Here is a 23,766-nt window from a genome sequence, read left to right on the forward strand (position 1 = left end):
GGCTTGCATCTGCAAAGTGTTGTAACCTTAATAGAATGGCTTTGTTGTGTGTTTCTCTGGGTATTATAGAAATTACATTTGGCGCCACTTTCAAATCAAAGTCCAACTTCGCCAAGCCTTTCTCTCCTGGCCATGCTAGGCACATCACAAGGGGCTTGTGAGAATGTGTGCATATTACTAAATTGCCTTTATTTGGGGCAGCTTCTGTTTCTGCACAAAGCGTGTGTTGCTGTCACCTGTGCACAAATATGCACATATCTCCCTAGCAAAGCTATATTTAGATTATCTTCTTTATGGTGTGTTTCATTTCCTTTTTTCTTTGTCTTCTAGTGGAGGCCCGAGGTCTTAAGCATTCAGAATTCCCCGCTCTTTGTCCAAACAAGTGCCAAGAGACCTTGGCTGTCCTCCACATTTTCAACTTCGCTTCGATTATTCTATGGGATGTCCTGGGAGGGGGGAGTTTGAATGCCCATCTATCTTTTGATGAGTAGGGGTGCAGTTGCCACCTCCACCTAAGCTGATCTCCACTGCTCTCGTGGGGGGGTTGTGTGTGGGGGTCCTTGTGCGTGTCTGCCTGTGTGTGTGCACACGTAGGCGTTCACACATGTGAGGGTGCAGTGTCCACTGGAAGGCAAAGGCCAGTGTGGTCCTCAAGCCATAAAATTCCACCACCTCCCTCCCACTATACGTGGGACCCTTTGTCTGTCCTGATGTTGGACGAAAATGCCCCTTAGAATCATGGAATCATAGAAGTTGGAAGGGGTCCCAAGGGTCATCTAGTCCAACCCCTTGCAATGCAGGAATCTCAACTAAAGCATCCAGGACAAATGGCCATCCACCCTCTGCTGAAAAACCTCCAAGGAAGGAGAGCCCACCACCTTCCGAGGGAGACGGTTCCACTGCTGAACAGCTCTTACTGTCAGAAAGTTCTTCCTGATGTTTAGCTGGGATCTCCTTTCTTGTGACTTGAAGGCATTGGTTTGAGTCTTCCCCTCCAGAGCAGGAGGAAAACAAGCTTGCTCCCTCTTCCATGTGACAGCCCTTGAGATATTTGAAGACGGCTCTCATATCTCCCCTAGTCCCCTCTTTTCCAGAATAAAAATACCCAGCTCCTTCAACCACTCCTCATAAGGCTTGGTTTCCAGAACCTTGGTCATCTTGGTTGCTCTCCACTGCACACATTCCAGTTTTGAGAATCCAAGTAAGACCCTTCCTTTCTCTCCTTGTTGCTAAAACACAGTACATATCCTGTAATGAAGAGGCATTATAATCTGATGCAGAAAACCCAGCTATTTCACAGTTTATTAGGAATTACTAATTTATAGACCAGCTAGCCAGTTTTTAAGGAATCAGTTGAATGTCGCAATGCCATATAATTATAAAAAGCTCAATGGAAGTTGTTGAGTATAACTGATTTTTATGTCAGACTCCACCTGAATGCAATGATAAATTCTCCTCCAGTGGAAATCCAGCAGACTGACTCCTTTTGGGCACTGTTATCTTTGCATTTTACTTATTTTTTGTGAGGCTGCTTTTGGATCCGCAGGTGCCAGTAATGATGAAAACAGTTCAAACAGCACAGATATCCAGGCCAGACCAATGACGATCCAAATGGCTGCAAGCAGCTGGTAGCCCACAAAGTAGCTCCTGTCATGGTTCCTCCCTCGAGACACAAGAGAAAAGCAACAATAATGCGTGAGGAGGTGATTTAAAGGACAAGCCAACTCAGTTTATCTAAACGTTGTTAGGTTGTGTTCACACCATACATTTAAAACACATTTCTACCACTGAACTGTGGGAAGATGAACACAGGAAACTGCCAATGTCCTTATTATTGCCTATTCATGATGGTTTGGGCTCATGATGATGTTTGAGCCTGTAAAGGCTTTTGGACCACTTACAAACCCTTCCTGGAACCATATACAGCATGGTCTCTGTCACCGTTAGAAGCGTTTTCAATTTAAAAAATAAAGATGTCAGGGAATTGGGCAACATATAAACAAGTAGTAAGACAAGAGCAGGGCCAGTTAAAATTGAAAACATATCAGTTGTAGAGTGTGTTCTGCCTGATTTGGGTTTTGTATTTAGAGGTGCTGCATCCTTTTATCCCCTTTGGATTTAAAATATAAATAATAATAATAATAATAATAATAATAATAATAAATTTTATTTATATCCCGCCCTCCCCAGCCGAAGCCGGGCTCAGGGCAGCTAACAACAGTCAAATAATCCAACATTCTAAAAACATTTCATTATAAAAATTAATTAAAATCAAATTGATGGCAACCATTAAGCAAAATTCTGTGCAGGTTGCCAGAGGAGGGAGTCAGGCTGGGCCCTGACCAAAGGCCTGGTGGAACAGCTCTGTCTTGCAGGCCCTGCGGAAAGATGTCAGGTCCCGCAGGGCCCTAGTCTCTTGTGACAGAGCGTTCCACCAGACTGGAGCCGCAGCTGAGAAAGCCCTGGCTCTAGTTGAGGCCAGCCTAACCTCTCTGAGGCCTGGGACCTTCAGTATGTTTTTATTTGAAGACCGTAAGGTCCTCCGTGGGACATACCAGGAGAGGCGGTCCCTTAGGTACGAGGGTCCTAGGCCGTATAGGGCTTTAAAGGTTAAAACCAGCACCTTAAACCTGATCCTGTACTCCACCGGGAGCCAGTGCAGCTGGTATAGCACCGGGTGAATGTGATCTCGCAGCGAAGCCCCTGTAAGGAGTCTCGCCGCGGCATTCTGCACCCACTGGAGTTTCTGGGTCAGTCTCAAGGGCAGCCCCACGTAGAGCGAGTTACAATAATCCAGTCTGGAGGTGACCGTCACGTGCATCACAGTGGCTAGGTCAGGGCGAGAAAGATAAGGAGCCAACTGCTTAGCTTGGCGGAGATGAAAAAATGCCGCCTTTGTTATAGCTGCAATCTGCGCCTCCATAGAGAGGGAGGTATCGAAGATTACACCCAAACTCTTAACGGACGGTGCTGGCACTAATTGCACCCCCGCAAGAGATGGGAGTTGCCCCCTCAATCCCATATCGCCCCATCCCAGCCAGAGGACCTCTGTCTTTGAAGGATTTAACTTCAACCGGCTCCCACGTAACCATCCAGCCACAGCTTCCAGACATCTGGTCAGTGTGTCTGGGGCCGAGTCAGCATGGCCATCTATCAACAGATAGAGTTGGGTGTCATCGGCATACTGATGGCAACCCAACCCAAAACTCCGGACAAGCTGCGCGAGGGGGCGCATAAAGATGTTAAAAAGCATCAGGGAGAGTATCGCACCCTGAGGCACTCCACACACCAAGGAGTGGCGCGATGACAATTCCCCCCCAAGCGCCACCCTCTGTCCCTGACCAGAGAGAAACGAGCACAGCCATTGAAGGACTGTGCCCTGGATCCCCAAGAAGTGGTGAAGTTTGGGAGTTTGAACTATATGTTTCAAATTTTAAAATTTTAAAACTTCTAAAAATTGCTATTGGATTTGGAAATAATAAATAAAGCGGAAGGGAAACAGTGGACTAATATATTAAATAAATCCCTCCCTAACTGAATTGGAGATTTGTATAAGGGGTAAGAAATAATTTTGGAGAATGACGCATGCACAAAAAAAGAGTGAGGGTGCAACTCCGGTAGAGAGGAGGACGTCGAGGCAAGAACCAGAATGGAAAGGAGAAATAGTAAAGATGTTTGCAGAATTAAAGATGGATATTAAAAATAGTGAGAAAAATATAGAGTCTAAATTGGGGCAGATGGAGAACAAACTAGAGAAAGTGGACAAAAAAATAGATGTAACTGTTAATAAACTAAAAGGACAAATGAAAGAGATTTATAAGAGAACACAAAATTTAGAAGAAGGATTGAAAAAGACTAAATTAGAAATGAAGGATATGAAAAGAGAAGAGGAAAAAACTAGAGAGGAAGTATCTGAATTTAACAAGACACAGGAAGAGTTGTGGGATGCGGTTGCAATGAATGAACTAAGACAAAGACAGACAAATCTGAGATTGAGGTCTGTGCCTGAAGTGCAGGGAGAACTGATAAAAGAAAAATTGACGGCAGAGATTGCCCAATGGTTAGACCTGCAAGCGGAGGATGTGGCTAAAACAATACAAAATGCCTTTCAAATAAGGACAAGGACAACTAGAGCGAAGAAATTCCCTGGAGATTGTTTGATTATTTTCAAAGATAAAGAGATGAGAGACTTAATTTTACAAAAAAAATAGAGAAAAAAGATTAAATATTGATGGGAATTATATAATTATTTTTAAAGATGTACCACTTCGCCTTTTGAAAAAACGAGACCGTTATAGACATTTGTTACAATCTTTGAAGAAAAATCAGGTTGAGTTTAAATGGGAATTTCCAGAAGGAGTGGCATTTACATATAAAGGGAAAAGGCACAGACTTACAAGACCAGATGAAGTGGATAAATTCTTTAGAAGATACAAGGAGCTGATGACAGAAGAAGAGGAAGTGGGAATGAGGGGAGCAGGTGCCAGCGGAGTAGAATTCTCAAGATCAGTGGAGGAAGAGGGGAGAGATAAAAAGGACAAAAGAGGAAAAGGAGAAGATGAACAGGAGGAAGAAGAGGAAGGAGAAGAAGAAGAAGAAAAGAATTTATAAAAAAAACCCTGTAATATTGGAATATTAATTGGAACACAATATGGCGTTAAAATTATGGACATGGAATGTTAATGGAATGAACGATAAAAAAGCGAAATAAAATTGAACAATATTTAAAACAAAAGAATTTGGATATTATATGCCAACAAGAGACACATGTTAAAAAAGCGCACAGAAAAATTTTGATAAATAAAAAATTAGGAAATGAGTTTGTTTCATCTGATAAAAGTAAAAAGAGAGGAGTGGTATTGTATATTAAAAATAAATTGGAGGCGCAACAAATATTTAAGGATGAAGAAGGGAGAATTATAGCAGTTCAAGTCAATTGGCAAGGTGAAAAACTTATAATCATTGGAGTTTATGCACCGAATGGAAATAAAATGGATTTCTTTAAGGACCTGGAGGAAAGATTATTTGAATATTTGGATCAAAAGATTATAATAATGGGTGATATGAATGATGTAGTTTCTATGGAAATAGATAGACTACGGGCGTCTGGGAAAACAAAAGAAGGGAAACTTCCAAAATCATTCTTTGAAGTGGTAGAGAACTGTAATTTGATCAATATTTGGAGACTAAGACACCCATTAGAAAAACAATTTACATTTATTTCAGACGCAAACCAATCAATGTCAAGAACCGATCAGATATGGATATCCAATGAACTAACATCGAGAATCTTAAAGATCGAAATACAACCAAAAGTCTTCTCGGATCATAACGCAATTAAATGTACTCTAAAAGGATATGAAGAAAAATCTTTCAGATGGAGAATAAATGAAAACTTGCTGGATGATCAGAAAATAGTGGAAAGGGCACAGAAATGCCTAACGGACTATTTTGTAAATAATGTGAATAAAGGCACAAGAATGAGTATGGTGTGGGACGCTAGTAAAGCGGTGATGAGGGGTTTTTTCATCCAGCAAAATGCAATTAAAAATAAAATGAGAGGAAAAGGGAAAAAGGAAATCCTAAAACAAATTATGGAAAATGAGAAAAAACTAACTACGAGGCCCAAGGATGAAAAAGTGAAACAAAACTTAAAAGTGCTTCAAACTCAATTTGCGATGATAATTAATAAGGAAGTGGAATGGAATATAAAAAAAATGAAGCAGAGGAATTTTGAATTTGCAAATAAGTCTGGAAAATGATTGGCATGGCAAATTAAAAGAAGGAAAGAGCAAAATATAATAAATAAAATAAAAGTGGAAGATCAAGATATTGAAAATCCGAAAGGAATTAGGAAAGGATTTGTAGACTTCTATAGAGAATTGTACAAAAGAAAGGGGAGATGTAATACAAAAGAAATAGAGGACTATTTAAAGAAGAAAGAGGTGCAGAAAATATCGAATTGTAATAAAAATACTGGGACCGGATGGATTTAGTGCAAGATATTATAAAGAAATGAAACACACCCTGTTAGTACCATTAAAAGAAGTGATGAATAACATCTTAAAAAAGGAAGAAATACCAGAGACTTGGAAAGAAGCCCATATAACTTTCATTCCCAAACAGGACTCAGACTTGACACAAGAATAACAGGCCGATCTCATTATTAAATAATGATTACAAAATGTTTGCAAACATTTTAGCGAATAGGATGAAAAGGATTTTAAAGGAAATGATACAGAAGGATCAAGCAGGTTTCCTTCCTGGTAGACAGATGAAAGATAACATAAGAAATATAATTGATATAATGGAATATCTGACTAACAGGAAGGATAAACAAGCAATGTTAATTTTTGTGGATGCGGAGAAAGCCTTTGATAATATTTCCTGGGAATTTATGTTAAAAAATCTAGAAATGATGGATATGGGCCAGTCTTTTCTAAATGGTATAAAGGCAATATATTCCGAACAAAGAGCAAAATTAATTGTTAATAATGTAATAACAGAAAATATTGCAATAACTAAGGGTACAAGACAAGGGTGTCCTTTATCACCGTTGTTATTCATATCAGTCCTGGAAGTCTTACTAAGTTCAATAAGAAACAGTGAACAGATAGAAGGTGTGTCAGTTGGCCGTAATCAATATAAAGTAAAGGCATTTGCTGATGACTTGGTTATAACGATAGAAGATCCCATAAAGAGTATTAAAGAGGTATTAAAAGAAATAGAAGAATTTGGACAGGTGGCAGGTTTTTAATTGAATAAGAAAAAAAACCAAAATAATGGTGAGAAACATAGACCAATAAACTAGTGAAAGAATACAGCAACAGACTGAGATTGAGGTGGTAAAGAAAGTGAAATATTTAGGGATTGTATTGACTCCCAGAAATATTGACTTGTTTCAAAATAATTATGTACCAGTATGGAACAAAGTTAAACGAGACTTGGAGGTGTGGGGTAGAATGAAATTATCATTTTGGGGAAGAATTGCAACGATAAAGATGAGTGTGTTACCGAAAATGCTGTTTTTGTTCCAAGCAATTCCAATAATTAAAGGAGTTGCAATATTTAAAAAGTGGCAAAAAGTGATTTCAAGATATATCTGGCAGGGCAAAAAGCTGAGAATAAAATTTAAGTTGTTAACAGATTTAAAAGAGAGGGGAGGCTTCGCCCTGCCGGATATGAGATTATATTATGAAGCATCGTGCATATGTTGGTTGAAAGAATGGATGAAATTAGAAAATACAGATTTGTTAGATCTGGAAGGATATGATAATAGATTCGGTTGGCACGCATATTTATGGTATGAAAAAAAACGAGTGCATAAAGGTTTCGAAAATCATATTATTAGAGGATCTCTGATTGAGGTATGGGGTAGGTACAAAAACCTACTTGAACCCAAAATACCACACTGGTTATCACCATTAGAGGTGATGAGTGTTAAAAAGATCAATATGACTGGGAGGTGGATAACATATGGAAGTTTAATTGAGAAAGAGGGAAGTAAGTGGAAAATGAAACCATATGAAGAAGTGAAAGAATATGTAAACGATTGGCTGCATTACTTTCAGATTAATGAAATGTTTAGAAAAGAGGTTACAGAAAGAGGCTATTTTGAAAAAGAATCTAGGTTTCAACGAGAAGTATTGACTAATGAAGTTAAAAATTTATCTATGATGTATAAATTATTATTAGAATGGCATTTGAAGGATGAAGAGGTTAAATCAGTTATGATTCAATGGGCCAAAGACTTTGGATATAACATTCAGTTTGATGATTGGATTAAATTGTGGAAGGGATGAGATTTACGGCATGTACCACAATTAAAGAAAATGTTATGAAAATGATATATCGATGGTATATAACACCAGTTAAATTAAGTAAGATGTATAAGGTGAGTAATAAATGTTGGAAATGTAAGGAGAAAGAAGGGACATTTTATCATATGTGGTGGGAATGTAAAAAAATGAAGTGCTTCTGGGAAATGATATATAATGAGATAAAGAAAATACTGAAATATACATTTGTTAAAAAACCAGAAGCATTTCTATTAGGAATATTAGGTGGTGAAATAAAAAGGAACGATCAGAAAATATTTCTGTATGCAGTAACAGCAGCCAGAACTCTTTTGGCCCAGAAATGGAAACAAGAAGAAATGCCTACGATTGAAGAATGGAGATCGAAATTAATGGAATTCGCGGAACTGGACAGATTGACAGGGAGGATTCGCAACCGACGAGACCAAAGATTCACTGAGGTCTGGAGTAAATTTACAGAATATATTAAAAATATTTGTGATAATGATATAACGTTTGTAAGTTTTCAAGAAGCTCTGTAAGAAGATTTGGTAGAAATATTGTTTAAACAACATGGTAAGATAAGATATATATAGTGCAATATAAATTAAGAAATGTGGAGATTTGTGATAATTACAGAAAATTATCAGACATGTTGATGGAAGTTTAAAAGAAAAAAAGATATGTGATGAGTTTTTGATGTTTAATGATGTTATAAATTTGTTTTTATTGGAAAATTAATAGCAATCATATATATAAAAAAAAATGAAAACATTTGAAGAAATTAGGTACCATCTCACGGGCTGGCTCCAGTATCATCAACTAAATAATGTTTTTAGCTTGGATTAAAAATATATCAGGCTTTAAAGAAGAAAAAACATAATTACAAAAAGTATTATTAGGAAGTAACAAAAAATTACTATCTAAAGTATATGATTTATTACTAGAATGGGATCTAAAGGATGAAAATAAAAGAAGCACAGATCAAATGGGCCCAAGATATCAGATATGCAATAGAACTAGACCAGTGGGAAAGACTATTGAAAATTGACTAACATTCACTTCCTGTTATTCTATAAAAGAGAACATGATGAAGTTGTTTTATAGATGGGACATGACACCATTGATTGCCAAAATCTATAAGACCAAATCCAACCTTTGCTGGAAGTGATGCCCTTATGGTGGGGATGCGAAAAAGGGGGGGGGGGATTGAAGCTGCATCCATGAAGAATTAAAAACATGCTCAGAATATCTATAGGAAAAAACCATGAGACATTCCTGCTGAGCATAGTCTCCACAAGATAGGAGAAAATTATTTCTATATGAAATCTCAGGAGCCAAAATACTCCTTGTAAAGAACTGGAAAGGAAATCACATACCTACAAAAGAGGATTGGTTAATTAAACTAACAGAGTTTATAGAATTGGCAAAATTAATTACGGTAATAAGGTATCAAACACACCAGAAATTAAGGGCAGAATGGATATGGTTCGAAGAATATATGAACAAACACTGCTCTAAAGATAACATGCTGATATGTTTAGACTAAGCTTGTAAGGTGACTTGATGTTATACCATAATAGTACTATAAAAGAAGTAATTACAGTAATAGATGATTGTTGTTGTTGTTGTTTAGTCGTTTAGTCGTGCCCGACTCTTCATGACCTCATGGACCAGAGCATGCCAGGCACTCCTGTCTTCCACTGCCTCCCACAGTTTGGTCAAACTCATGCTGGTAGCTTCAAGAACACTGTCCCACCATCTCGTCCTCTGTCGTCCCCTTCTCCTTGTGTGCTCCATCTTTCCCAACATCAGGGTCTTTTCCAGGGAGTCTTCTCTTCTCATGAGGTGGCCAAAGTATTGGAGCCTCAGCTTCAGGATCTGTCCTTCCAGTGTGCACTCAGGGCTAATTTCCTTAAGAATGGATGCGTTTAATCTTCTTGCAGTCCATGGGACTCTCAAGAGTCTCCTCCAGCACCATAATTCAAAAGCATCAATTCTTCGGCGATCAGCCTTCTTTATGGTCCAGCTCTCACTTCCATACATCACTACTGAGAAAACCATAGCTTTAACTATATGGACCTTTGTTGGCAAGATGATGTCTCTGCTTTTTAAGATGCTGTCTAGGTTTGTCATCGCTTTTCTCCCAAGAAGCAGGCATCTTTTAATTTCTTGGCTGCTGTCACCATGATAAATGATAGCAATGTAAATAAGAACTTAAATGACTCAAAGATGTCCAGTGCCGGTGGAGGGTAGTCAAATGGCTGTGGTACTTCATCCTTTTTTCTTTCTTACCCTTTCCCTTTACTCTCTTTGGCTTTTGGGGTTAAGTGTGTGTACTTTATTGTTTGTTTGTTTGTTTGTTTGTTTGTTTATAAATATGCTTAAATAAAACATTATTATTTTTTAACAAAAAATGAATTGTGGGAAGACAAACACAGGAAACTGCCAATGTCCGTATTATTGTCTATTTGTGATGGTTTGGGCTCATGATGATGTTTTGGCCTGCAAAAGCTTTGGGGTGGTTGCGCTACCACATTTCCAATCGGTGCACATCCTACATACCCAGCTCCTTCAACCATTCTTCATAAGGCTTAGTTTGCAAACTCTTGATCATCTTGGCTGCCCTTCTCTGCACATTTTCCAGCCGGTCAACATTCTTCTTAAATTGTTGTGCCCAGTACTGGACACAGTATTCTAGGTGTGGTCTGACCAAGGCAGAATAGAGTGGTACTATTACTTCCCTTGATCTGGACACTATACTTCTACTGATGCAGCCAAGAATAGCGTTAGCTTTTTTTTGTTGCTGTTGCTGCTGCTGCATCACACTGTGGACTCATGTTAAGCTTGTGGTCCACCAAGACCCCTAGATCCTTTTCACATGTACTGCTAGTAAGCCAGGTGTCCCCCATCCTGTATTTGTGCAGCTGGTTCTTCTTGACTAAGTGCAGAACCTTACATTTGTCCCTATTGAAATGCATTTTGTTAGCTTGTGCCCAGTTCTCCAATCTGTTAAGGTCATTTTGAATTGATTCTGTCTTCTGTGGCATTAGCTACCCCTCCGAGTTCAGTGTCAGCTGTACATTTGAGAAGCATCCTCTCAATTCATTCAACCAAGCATTTATAAAGACGTTGAACAACAACAGGCCCAGAACAGAACCTGGTGGCACCCTACTTGTCACTTTTTTCCAGGATGTCAAGGAACCATTGATGAGTACTCATTGAGATGGCTATTATTATTATTATTATTATTATTATTATTATTAAATTTTCATACTACATAAAAGAAAAAGGTAAGATACCCTTTCAATACAAAAGAAAAAACATATAAACATACATAAACCTATACCCCCCATGAATTCCCATATCACTCCCCTCCACCACACCTCAACTTCCTTAACTTTTAATTTCAGTACAATCTTTATGTTACTGAATTTTAATTTCCTTTTTGCATCCTAATTGGTTTTATCCTTTCCTCTTTACTCCTTTAGTCTAAGCATATCAACATGTTCTGTTTTGGTTTGTCAGCCTTCTTATATAGGCAGTTAGCATTGCCATTTCTATGAATTCAGTTAGTTTGTATAACCATTCTTCTTCCGTGGATATTGCTTCACTTTACATTTGCTAGCGTATATTATCCTGGCAGCTGCTGTAGCATATAAGAAAATTCCTTTCATTTTCTGAGGTATGTCTTTTCCCAGTTAGCCTAATAAGTATGCCTCTGGTTTCTTTTGTATAGATGCTTTTAACATTTTTTAAAGTTCTTCATGGATAACACCCCAAAAACCGGTTAAGCTCACAATATGAAAGTATTTTGAAAGCCTTACCTATTAGATAGTCTCCAAAACCAATGGTGCTAAGTGTAATAAATGTAAAATAGACAGCTTCATAAAAAGTCCAGCCCTCCACCCATTGAAAGAGGAACGATGGCAAAATAAGAAACATTAGAATTCCCACAACCACGAACAGGAAAATATATCTTGCTGTTTTCTGAAAGATAAAGCAAGAAAAGAAAAGGAAAAAAGAAAGGTTTGATGAAACAGAACTCAGTTTTCTTGGCCTTGAGCCATGCACAATGATTTTAGGCTACATTAACAGATAAATAATAATAAAAAGGTAAAGGGACCCCTGACCATTAGGTCCAGTCGTGACCGACTCTGGGGTTGCAGTGCTCCTCTCGCTTTATTGGCCAAGGGAGCTGGCGTACAGCTTCCGGGTCATGTGGCCAGCATGACTAAGCCGCTTCTGGTGAACCAGAGCAGCGCACGGAAACGCCGTTTACCTTCCTGCCAGAGCGGTACCTATTTATCTACTTGCACTTTGACATGCTTTTGAACTGCTAGGTTGGCAGGAACAGGGACCGAGCAACGGGAGCTCACCTCGTTGCAGGGATTCAAGCTGCCGACCTTATGATTGGCCAGTCCTAGGCTTTGTGGTTTAACCCACAGTGCCACCCGCATCCCTATAAATAATAATAATTCCACCCTAATTAGACTTCATCTGGAGCGTGGTTTGGTGCTGATGTCATGATTTATGGTGGTCAGGATCTACTGCCCTCTGGGGCAGAGGAGCTGTTCAGGCAGGGGAAAGCCAGGATTTATGAGGTAAGATTTCTGGCAATGCTCCTCAGATGGTTCTGGGGAGTTCACTGCATCCCACCGTGTCGTTTAAGCCCGTTTCTGCCAACTTGAAAGGCAGAACGGGTGTGCCCTGGGAAGGGTGTCCTTGCCATGGACGAACCTCCATCTCTGGCATGATTTGTGATCACCAGTTTGGAATATTGCCGTTAATCATGAGGCACTCCTGAAATGGCATATGATAATGGGCTGCAATCAATCAGTTGCCGAAAGGATGGGATTTGGTTCTTCGAAGGTATTTGAATGTGTGTGGGTTTTTTCCTGAAGCTTGAAATTCCCCGTAACAGCCAAAAAGGAAAGGGGAGGACAAAACACTTTGTGCTTTCATCCAAATGATTCTTTTCTCTCTTGTCCTCCCCTGCAAAAATGGAATAATTGTGTGGCTATGGTACTTTGTTACCAAGGAAAAGAAGGGGGAGGCTTTGATTTATGCTTAATAAGGAATTTAACAAGGTTTTACTATGCCCCCCCCCCCGACTGAGGCTGAATGGACTTTATTTTAAAATGATTGTTGGACTGGAGCGGGAGTGTGAGGGGAAAATGCTGAGTAAAGAAGATAGAACAGATAGGATAAGAGGCTTGAGAAAAAAGGATTTCGTTTTAGAACAGGCAAGTAACTAAAAGCCTTGGTCTGTCGTAATCCCAAGTTAACTTGGCAAACTTGATTTTCTAAACACTGAAAAAAATGGAACTACAGTGGTGCCCCGCAAGACAAATGCCTCGCAAGACGAATAACTCGCTAGACGAAAGAGTTTTCCGTTTTTTGAGTCGTTCCACAAGACGAATTTCCCTATGGGCTTGCTTCGCAAGACGAAACATCTTGCGAGTTCTTGCGAGTTTGTTTCCTTTTTCTTAAAGCCGCTAAGCCGCTAAGCCATTAATAGCCGCTAAGCCACTAATAGCCGCTAAGCCAATAAGCCGCTAATAGCCGTGCTTCGCAAGATGAAAAAAATGCAAGACGAAGAGACTTGCGGAACAGATTAATTTTGTCTTGCGAGGCACCACTGTATAGGGGAAAGTAATGTCCGAGTTTGTAATACAGTGGTGCCTCGCAAGACGAAATTAATTCGTTCCGCAAGTTTTTTCTTCTTGCGAGTTTTTCGTCTTGCGATGCACGGTTTCCCATAGGAATGCATTGAAAATCAATTAATGCGTTCCTAGGGAAACCGCCTTCAGACCAGGTCCGGGGACAGTCTGTCCCCCGACCTCTTCTGAAGGCTGGGGGGGGGGAGAAGGGCTTTTCTTCCCACCCCCAGCCTTCAGAAGGCTGTTCTGAAGGCTGGGGGTGGGAAGAAAAGCCCTTCTCCCCACCTCCCGCCCCGCAAGCTCCGGGGACAGGAGGGCTTTGCTGCCGACCGCCAGCATTTTAAAAGCCCCCGCTGTCCCGGGGCGATTTTAAAATGCTGGTGGGTGGCAGCGAAAGCTTCGCTGCCGCCCGCCAGCATTTTAAGATCGCCCGGGACAGCAGAGAAGTCTCCGCTGCCCCGGGAAGGCAGGCGGGGGGAGCAAAGACTTTTGCCCCCCGCCGGGCTTCAGAAGAGGTCCAGGACCTCTTCTGAAGGCCGGCGGGGGGCGAAAGTCTTTGCTCCCCCCGCCTGCCTTCAAAAGCCGTCCGCGATAGCGGGAAGCTCTTCCCTGCTATGCCGGACTGCTTTTAAAATGCTGGCGGTGGGGAGCAAAGCCTTTCGGCCCCCGCCGGCCTTCCTGGACCTCTTCTGAAGGCCGGAGGGGGGGAAAGGCTTTGCTCCCCACCACAGCATTTAAAAGAGGTCCCCGGAGATTTCCCTATGGGCTTTCGTCTTGCGAAGCAAGCCCATAGGGAAATTCGTCTTGCGAAGCGCCTCCAAAACAGAAAACCCTTTCGTCTTGCGGGTTTTCCGTCTTGCGAGGCATTCGTCTTGCGGGGCACCACTGTATCTAAACTGTGTTGTACATTTTGTTAACATTTATGGATGAAAAGGTGACGAATTGTTAAGCTGTACATTGTACATTGTTAAGCTGTACATTGTTGCACACTCCCTCGCACCCACTAACATTTTGGAGAATTAAGAAAAATAAATTCCATGAATTTAGGAAGATATATTTTGCAAATTTATACTGGAGCCAGTTTTACTAAAGGCAAACAGCTATGTTTCAAAAATATGAGCTTCTTAAAACAAATAATTTGGCGAGCTTCTCCCATTCCTATTTGAAGGCAGAGCTTGAATTTATCTTCCTCACTTATTTAGAGGGCATAATGCACATGTCTAAATTATTCTTGTCTTCCACCTCTTATCGAGGCAACTAATCATATTTGCATATGTATATGCAATATAATAAGAGAAGAACCCTGCTGGATCAGGCAAGGGCCCATCTAGTTGAGGATCCTGTTCTCATCAAAGCTGACATAATAATAATAATAATAATAATAATAATAATAATAATAATAATATTTTTTTTTTATACCCCACCTTCCCCAGCCAAGACCGGGCTCAGGGCGGCTAACAACCGATAATAAAAACAAGTTGATTAAAACACAATTTAAAAAAACAAGATTAAAATACAAAATTAAAACATTAAGATGCAGCCTCTTCACAGGAGGAGAAAGGAAAAAGAAAGAGGGGGAGGGAATTAAATTGACTCCAAGCCAAAGGCCAGGCGGAACAACTCTGTCTTACAGGCCCTGCGGAAAGAAATCAGATCCCGCAGGGCTCTGGTCTCATGAGACAGAGCGTTCCACCAGACCGGAGCCTCAGTCTGACTGGTAAGATTAAAAATCATCTCCAGATAAAGTAACTGAATTACCTTCTTTCCTTTCCCAAACACATTCTTCGCACAGCTTTCGAAGAGTCTTGAGACTAAAAAGCCAATATAGTTCAAGCAGATGAGATTGAAGGGGATTCCAAAGAGAGCAAAAATAATACAAAAGATCTGACCTTCTTTCGTTTGCGGAGAGACGTTTCCATAGCCTGTTGAAAGATTAAGAAAGGGTTGCAAAGGACGTCAGCAACTGTCAATTTGCCAGTTGCCTAGAGAAGTTACAGAGCAGGGTCCCTACGAAGGGTTGTTTCCAGTAGAGAGCTGCTTGTGCATTGAGACTGACTGCTGCTTCCTTCCTCTCTCCTGTACAACCCCCAAATCTGCTCCAGAGGATCCCCATACCCTCTGGCGCAGACATTGAGGATGCTCAGAGGGGTACAGAGAGGAGAAGAGGGGTTTCATTGTGCAAGCAGAGGTCTATGCACAACCGAAATGGCAGCCTTGAATACAGCCCAATGTATTTATTTTATGTACCGCACTCACTGACCTCCTTTATGCCGATGCACTTGGTGTTAGGATAATTATGTGGGAGCTTCAAGTGTCTCCCTCCTGTTCCTTGGACCGGACAGGCCCACTGTGGAAGAACTGACCTGAGATGCAATGGAAGAGGCCAAGTGTGCAGGTATGACTTTGGAGACCTTGTGAAACATTGGGTGAAATGGAGACTCATCATGGCAACCCTTAAAAAAAAAACCAAAAGATTGATAATATATTTGTCATGAAAATCTGGGGATCACTGCATTTTCATGACAATGAAAACAAATGTAGGCTGATCTGCAGTGAGGAGAGAGCGGAGTTCCTCCATTCGTGACCGTCATGGCTAAAATAAGTTGCAATTCCAAAGCCGCAAAACACTTTAAGAATGCTCAAGGAATTTGATTTCTCTCAATTCCAGCCTGACCTAGCCTTGCCTGTGAATTGAAACATGCTTAACCTTCAGATTTTTCAGTTTTTCAAAATTGGTGATAGTTATTGGATTAAACAATGAAATACAAAAAACTTATTTGCTTCAGGATGATATGTCTTTGGTGATGAAATAGGGCATGCAAGGAGCATCTTAGACAGAGGAACTACCATTGTGCCCAGATACCCCATAATAGCCCTCAGGGTAAGCTTACTGCTCAGAAAAACCTCCATTTTAGTTTCCTTTGCGATTGGTCTCAATTAAGACTTGGCTGATCTATCTGCCAATTTAATACTTATTAATTTATTCTTATCCAGAATGCAAATTGGCTTCTGGTGTAAGAAGAGGCATTATTTAAGAGGCTGAAAAACAAAGCAAAAAGCTTGTCTTAAATTATCAATGATAATTTATTTGGGGAGCAAGTCCCACTGAATGCATAGGGTTGTGCTGAGAGGGACAGATTTGCATTGGGAGACGGGCGTGGGGTCAGTTGCACCGGGTGGGATTTGAACTCGTTTCCCTAGCCCAACTACTGGATGGAAGGGAATAAATAACTAATCAGGGAATGGTCTTGTTGGGCATACAATAAATGAACAGGGAGGACAAAAATGAGATGTGAAGGATGATGAAGGAGCAAAAGCGAGAGCAGTTGAATGCCCTGCATACTATATTCGGGGAGAAGCCAGAACCAAATGACAGTACCTATTGTGGCTAACATAGTGCCCACGAAGAAGAAAGAATTAGCGAAATCCCAGTTGCTGTATTTTTCTGAAGGGTGGGTTGCTGCTGGAATTATGCCCTTCCGAACAGATCTTATTAATTTCTGCAATTGAAGGCAAGACTCAGTTTGAATATTCCAGCAATAAGAATAGCCCCTCCTCTGATTATCACCAGATACCGCTAACCAAATCACGATGCATTCAGAAGGGCAGTTCTTCTGGATCAGTTCAGCATGTTCTTCCCCCAGTGGCCAGCCCAATGCTCATGGGAAGCCCACAAACAAGACCTGAACACAACAGCCCTCCCCTCACTTGTCACCCCCAGTAACTGATAGGTATAGGGCTTATGCACACTCAACGTTTTCTCCACTCTTACCAGGCAAAGGTCCGCACTCCAAGGGGTGCTTGTTGTGGTTTGCACCAAGCTTTCCCAGTGAAAACTGTGGTCTATGTATGGGTTGTTGAAAGTGATGCAGTGGTTTCACCCTCAAAGCTTAGTTATAAAATAGACTCCTTACACAAGACTTGAAGACAAGTCTTGACTGGTCAGGATGGCAACTAGGGCTTTTTTCAGCAGGAACTCTCTGGAACTCAGTTCTGGCACCTCTCAAGTAGGCACCTTTGCCATTATAGGAGAAGGAGGGAGGTGTTCATGGTGAGTTCCGGGAACTTCCGATACCTCTTTTCCTAGAAAAATAGCACTGATGGCAACACTATAACAAGCTTTATTGTTTATATCTCAAGTTCAATACTAAGTGTTTCTCTCCTTCCTCCAAAAACACACACTCCATCAATTTGCCTAATCCTCCATGGGGATAACATTCCACATGCAGAAGGAAGGCTCTATGCTGGCCACTGATTCTGTCCCCACCTCGATTCCCACCTCCTAAACTGTATTCCCCCCATATATACCGTATTTTTCGCTCTATAACACGCACCCAACCATAACACACACGCAGTTTTTAGAGGAGGAAAATCCGTAGGCATGCCACCCATAGGCATGCCCTCCATAACACGCACAGACATTTCCCCTTACTTTCTAGGAGGAAAAAAGTGAGTGTTATGGTGCAAAAAATACAGTACTTTCTGACCTCTCGACCTCTGTTGTCATGCCACAGTCATCTCTTTTCAGTCTTGCTGAAGTAATGCCTTACTTGTATGAATAACTCCACCTCTTCTGGGCTGAGATTGGTGTAGCTCCAAAAAAATTCCTCCTTCATGTGAAATGTTGCCGCCTCTTCTACTTTTTGTGGCGATCGTTCTCCAGAAGCTCCTGAGCACAACAGCCCTCCCCTCACTTGTCACCCCCAGTAACTGGTAGGCATAGGGCTTATGCGCACTCAACTTTTCCTCCACTCTTTCCAGGCAAAGGCCGCACTCCAATAGCACTGATGGCAACACTATAACAAGCTGTGTTGTTTATATCTCAAGTTCAATACTAACTGTTTCTCTCCCTTGAGTCCAAGAGAGGGTTTGGTCTTCTTGCTCCAAAAACATACACTTTAGTAGCAATGCATAAATCATTACCCCTTGGCTTGGCTGTCTTCCTAAATTCTTCTGGACAGAGTCTGCTTGGAGTATTGGCTCTCCCATATTCTCAGTCAACCAAACAATGGTGAGACTACCCCATCTCCCACCCTCTGTTCTAAGGCACAAGCACACTTTTCAAGGCAGTTACCAGACAATGATTCAGCTTTCCTGTGACCTTGAACAGAGTCACCTGTTTTGCAGTTGCTACATGACGTATGTTCTCCTTTTCCCAATATATTTTTATAAAATACGTGTCCCAACAAATATAGTACAGTTGAACCTTGGTTTTTTAATGCCTTGGTACTCTGACATTTTGGCTCCCAAATATCGCAAACCCAGAAGAGAGTGTTCCGGTTTGCGAAAGTTTTTCATAAGCTGAACGTCTGATGCAGCTTCTGTGCCTTCCAATTGAGTGCAGGATGTGCCTGCAGCCAATCGGAAACCACGCCTTGGTTTTCGAATCGTTTCAGGAGTCGAACGGACTACTAGAACAGATTAAGTTCAACAACCAAGGTTTGAATGTACAAATATTAACAAAAACCCACCCTTAATAGCTGAATTGGAGGAAATGTAAATTTGGGTTTTCCGAGGCAATGATTCAGCTTTTCTGTGACCTTGATTGGAGTCACCTGTTTTGCAGCTGCTACATGGCGTATGTTCTCCTTTCCCTAAATTATTCTTTGCAAAATACGTTTCCCAACAAATGCAGTGCTAATACTAACAAAAACCTGCTCCTTATAGCTGAATCGGAGCAAACGTCAATTTGGGTTTTCAATGGATTGCCGTTAACAAGCTGGTTTTCACGAGAAAAGCCCCAGAGCAATGAAATGGTGCTCAGACACGGAGCTTTAAATCATGGCCAGGCCTGGAAAGAGTGGAGGAAAGCTCAGTGTGGAGAAGCCCATGCTGCCCCCAACAGTGTTGGCAGAACAGAGCCATAATGGTTAGTAGCCATTCATTGTCTTATCCTCCATCAATTTGCCTAACCCTCCATGGGGATAAAATTTCACATGCAGAAGGAAGGGTGAGTCCTTATGGCTTTATGCTGGCCACTAATTCTGTCCCCGCTGCCAGCCTGAGTTTTGACCAAACTGCGGGAGGCAGTGGAAGACAGGAGTGTCTGGCGTGCTCTGGTCCATGGGGTCACGAAGAGTCAGACACGACTAAACGACTAAACAACAACAATTCTGTCCCCACCTCAATTCCCACCTCCTAAACCGTATTCCCCCCATATATACTTTCTGACCTCTCAACCTCTGGTGTCATGCCTTAGTCATCTCTTTCAGTCTTCCTGAAGTAATGCCTTACCTGTATGAATAACTCCACCTCTTCTGGGGTGAGAGCGCTGTAGTTCAAAAGAAAATCATGTTTCAGGTGAAACACTGCATCTATTACTTTTTTGTTGTGATCCTTCTCCAGAATCTCAAAGACGAGGGCCCCCATCACCACGTAAGTCAGGAAGCCAGCCAGCAGTATGACGCCCTGTGCCCTGCTCACACGCATGTTGTTCTGTGTGGAAATGAGGGCCAAGGAAGAAGCAGACACAAGAGCGACTATAGGTTAGTAAGCAAGTCCTTATTTGTCTTGACCCAGACTCAATAGTACAGCCCCATAGCTGGGCACTCTCCATAGCTGGACCCAAGCTAACCAAATGAATTTCAACAGGGACAAATGTAAGGTTCTGCACTTAGGCAGGAAGAACCAGATGCACAAATAGAAGATGGGAGAGCCAGTGTGGTGTAGTGGTTAAGAGCAGTGGACTCGTAATCTGGTGAACTGGGTTCGCTTCCCCACTCCTCCACATGCAGCTGCTGGGAGACCTTGGGCTAGTCATACTTCTCTGAAGTCTCTCAGCCCCACTCACCTCACAGAGTGTTTGTTGTGGGGGAGGAAGGGAAAGGAGATTGTTGGCCGCTTTGAGACTCCTTCGGGTAGTGATAAAGCGGGATATCAAATCCAAACTCTTCTTCTAAGTAGCAGTACATGCAAAAAGGACCCAGGGGTCTTGGTGGACCACAAGCTGAACATGAGTCAACTGTGTGTTATTATTACCACAAGATTGATCTAAATTAGCATTATTAAACATCAACAAAATGTATCATGACTTATCAATGTATATCAACAGATAGCAGTCATTGAACCTGACCTTGTAGGGGGAAGACAATGCTCTTTAGAACTGTATCACTAAGCATATTTACTGTCAGGTACACAATTCTGGAGACCCACAATTGAAAGTAACTCCAAATTGGGCTACCTTGGAATATTCCTATGTAGCACTGCAAGAAAGATGGGTGGCACTCGGGTCTAAATACATTAATATTCAAGATACTATTGAAAAAATAACATTAGTTCAAACGATATGGCATCACATGTTCAAAAAATATAAATTTGACCTTTTCTCCCATGACAAAATGGCTTTGTGGGGAAACACATCTTTAAAAATCGGGAAATACTGTAATAGGTTATGATCTGGTGAATTACAGTAACAACTCTGTGAAGTATAGAGTTTTGTGTTTTTTTCACCCAATCTCCCCCTTTACTTTGCCTTCTACACGGCTGCTGTTTCTCCCCCAAAAAATGTGTCTAGAATATGACATTGCAAGGAAGCTCTGAGGACCAAACCATATGTGAATATGTTGCTAGAAAAACTAGGGGAAAATGTGCTTCATGTTTTATAGGCATCTAAAAGAAAAGATTGAAGACAGGAGTGCCTGGCGTGCTCTGGTCCATGGGGTCACGAAGAGTCAGAGAGGACTAAAGGACTAAACAACTAAACAACAACAAAATAAAAGATTATATTGACTGTGAAAAATCAAGACTGCTTCAATGACTTCCCGGGAAAGTTGGTCGGAATGTTAGGACACTGCATGTCAAAACACACTTTCTCTTTCCAGGTTTGTTTTAGGTTTTTTTTAAGAAATACAGATCATTGGGAAACATGGAGGAAGAAAACCAGGAGGTTTTGTCATGTTGGAGCTAATGTGTTTTCCCACATCCATCACCAGCCCAGGGGTCATTTGGAGGAGGGAATTGAAAGGAGGGGAGAGGTCTTTGCTTGGCCCCTCACTCACCCTGACAGGGTCCTTTGATTCCAAATCCTCTTAAATGATCCACTTCTTTGACTTCCAATATCTGATGGGAGAGTCTCAGTGCTTCTCTTTCACTGGGTAGCTATTTGGTAGAAGCAGCCTGACCACACCTTCATGGGCTCTATGAGGTCATGGGTATATTACTCTCTTTTGTGGACTGGCTTACCTGATCCTCTGTGAGGTCATGCCCTCTGTACCTGATGGGCTGCTGAAAGCCTCCAGGTCTGAGAGGCTGGTAGGAAGATCAGCCTTCAATATTTTAGAGGGAGCAAGCTTGATCTATTGTTACATCCAGCAATGGGAATGCTCATCAGATTTGCAGATGGCACCAAACTGGGAGGGGCAGCTAATGCCACAGAAGAAAGAATCAGGATTGGGGGTGCCATTTGTCCTCTTTTTCCAGGACATGTCCCCTTTTTCATGGGCAGAGTCATAGTGATCCATAGCTAAAAGCAGAAGTCAACAAATTTGTCCTTTTTTTTGCAACTCTACATTGAGTCCCAGCTAACGAAATGAATTTCAATGGGGACAAATGTCAGGCTCTGCACTTAGGAAGGAAGAGCCAGATGCACAAATATATGGGGTGGGGGTGGACAATCTGGCTTACTAGCAGTACATGTGAAAAGGATCTAGGGGTTTTGGTGGACCACGATCTTAACATGAGTCAATAGTGTGATGCAGCAGCAAAGCTAATGCTATTGTTAAGCCCTCAGAATGAATAAATGCTAGGATTTTGATCAATTGGGATATGGATTAGATTAGAACATAAACTGCAGAGCTGTTCCAGACAGGGAATTCCTGTGCTGGCTTATGCAAATTATCCTGGCTGACCTCTGGCTATCAAGAGTACAATAGGGGCCATTAACAATGCAAGGGAACTTCCCTCTTGACCTTAGGTGTGAACAAAAACTGGGGATTTGGGAGTTTGCCAGGGTACCTGCTCTGGGGGAGGGCAAGGGGTTTCTGGGAGAAAGAAGGTGGGGGGGAGGAGAGATTCATCTTGGAGAGAAAGGCTGAAGGATGCTTGTACTGCTGCCTCTTGAACTGATCATGCCGTAAGAGCTGGACTCCTTCCATGCAGACTGAAGGTGTAAATAGCTGAATAAACCCTTTTTCTTAAAGTACTGTTTCCACCATCAAAATAAAAAAAATCCTTCCAGTAGCACCTTTAAGACCAACTAAGTTAGTTCTTGGTATGAGCTTTCGTGTGCAAGCACACTTCTTCAGATACACTCTGAAGAAGTATCTGAAGAAGTGTGCTTGCACACGAAAGCTCATACCAAGAACTAACTTAGTTGGTCTTAAAGGTGCTACTGGAAGGATTTTTTTATTTTGATTATGGCAGACCAACACGGCTACCTATCTGTAACTGTTTCCACCATGTCTTCTATTCTCCAAAGTGACTCTAGGCTACATCAACAGAAATAGTGTCCCGATCACAGGAAGTAATAAAGATAAAAGGTAAAGAACCCGAGGATGGTTAAGTCCAGTCAAATTTAACTATGGGGTGTGGCGCACATCTCTGCTTTCAGTCCGAGGGAGTCGGCATTTGTCATCAGATACCCCTGGTAGTGAGGCTGTATCCATATGATATAAGTAAAAAAACCCTGCTCCTTTTCCCTTATGGGGTACCCAAGAGCCCATACAGAGTCCTTTTGTAGGCTCTCTATGGGTAGGAGAAAATAACAGAGACCAACCAGAGAATATTGAGAAGCAAAGCAGCCCATACGCCTGATATTTATTAACTGTTGCAACAGGGTGCTCCCCCACATGCAGGAGAGAGGAGGAGGACCCCGAGCCATGTGTGTAAGCCCTTATATAGATATTTTAAATTGCCCGCCCTGGAGTCCAAGACCACCCCCAGAAACATCATACCTACATCACAGACTTGAAGCCATTGGTTTGAGTCATAGTTGTCAACTTTCAGATTTGAATATAAGGGATCACCTGTCCCAGGCACTCCTGTCTTCCACTGCCTCCCGCAGTTTGGTCAAACTCATGCTGGTAGCTTCGAGAACACTGTCCAACCACCTCGTCCTCATGGTTCAATGTTACTAGTGAGCAAAGTTACCCAGTCAGGATTTGAATCTTGGTCCTAACTTTGGGGGTTAAGTTTCTATTTAGCTGTCCATTAATACTGACAAACCGTATCTCCCATTCATCTCTCAGATCCCCTTGTAAATCTAAAGTACTGACCTCACCACATCCTGCGGTAAAAAAATTCCCCAAGTTAATTACACATTGTGTGAAGGTAGGTGTGTGAAGCTACAGCACTCCTACTATCAGATTAAG

General features: G+C 41.6%; 2 protein-coding genes and 1 long non-coding RNA gene across 3 annotated transcripts in view; 1 reads left to right on the forward strand and 2 right to left on the reverse strand.

Moving 5' to 3' along the window:
• The window catches only part of LOC308469772 (potassium channel, subfamily K, member 16-like), a 43,227-nt gene extending 21,667 nt beyond the window's left edge, over positions 1-21,560 (reverse strand). Inside the window, exon 1 of the mRNA XM_080992700.1 lies at positions 21,457-21,560. The gene's annotated coding sequence lies outside the window, so the exon portion shown is untranslated. The remainder of the gene's footprint in view (positions 1-21,456) is intronic.
• On the reverse strand, positions 1,276-19,888 carry LOC308469748 (potassium channel, subfamily K, member 16-like; the record flags this gene model as incomplete). The annotated part of the gene is made up of 5 exons (XM_080992652.1): positions 1,276-1,663; positions 11,624-11,786; positions 15,218-15,381; positions 16,839-16,959; positions 19,694-19,888. The coding sequence occupies 5 exons, from the start codon at positions 19,886-19,888 to the stop codon at positions 1,497-1,499; spliced, it is 810 nt and encodes a 269-aa protein (XP_080848778.1). The 3' UTR covers positions 1,276-1,496.
• LOC308470389 lies at positions 15,721-21,197 on the forward strand. Its single transcript, XR_013982403.1, has 3 exons — positions 15,721-15,854; positions 19,805-19,944; positions 21,064-21,197. It is a non-coding gene; the product is annotated as an uncharacterized lncRNA (long non-coding RNA).
• Positions 21,561-23,766: the final 2,206 nt, after the last annotated feature.

The sequence above is a fragment of the Podarcis pityusensis genome (genome assembly GCF_964106645.2).
Source record: "Podarcis pityusensis genome assembly, chromosome: 1".
Lineage (NCBI taxonomy): Eukaryota > Metazoa > Chordata > Lepidosauria > Squamata > Lacertidae > Podarcis > Podarcis pityusensis.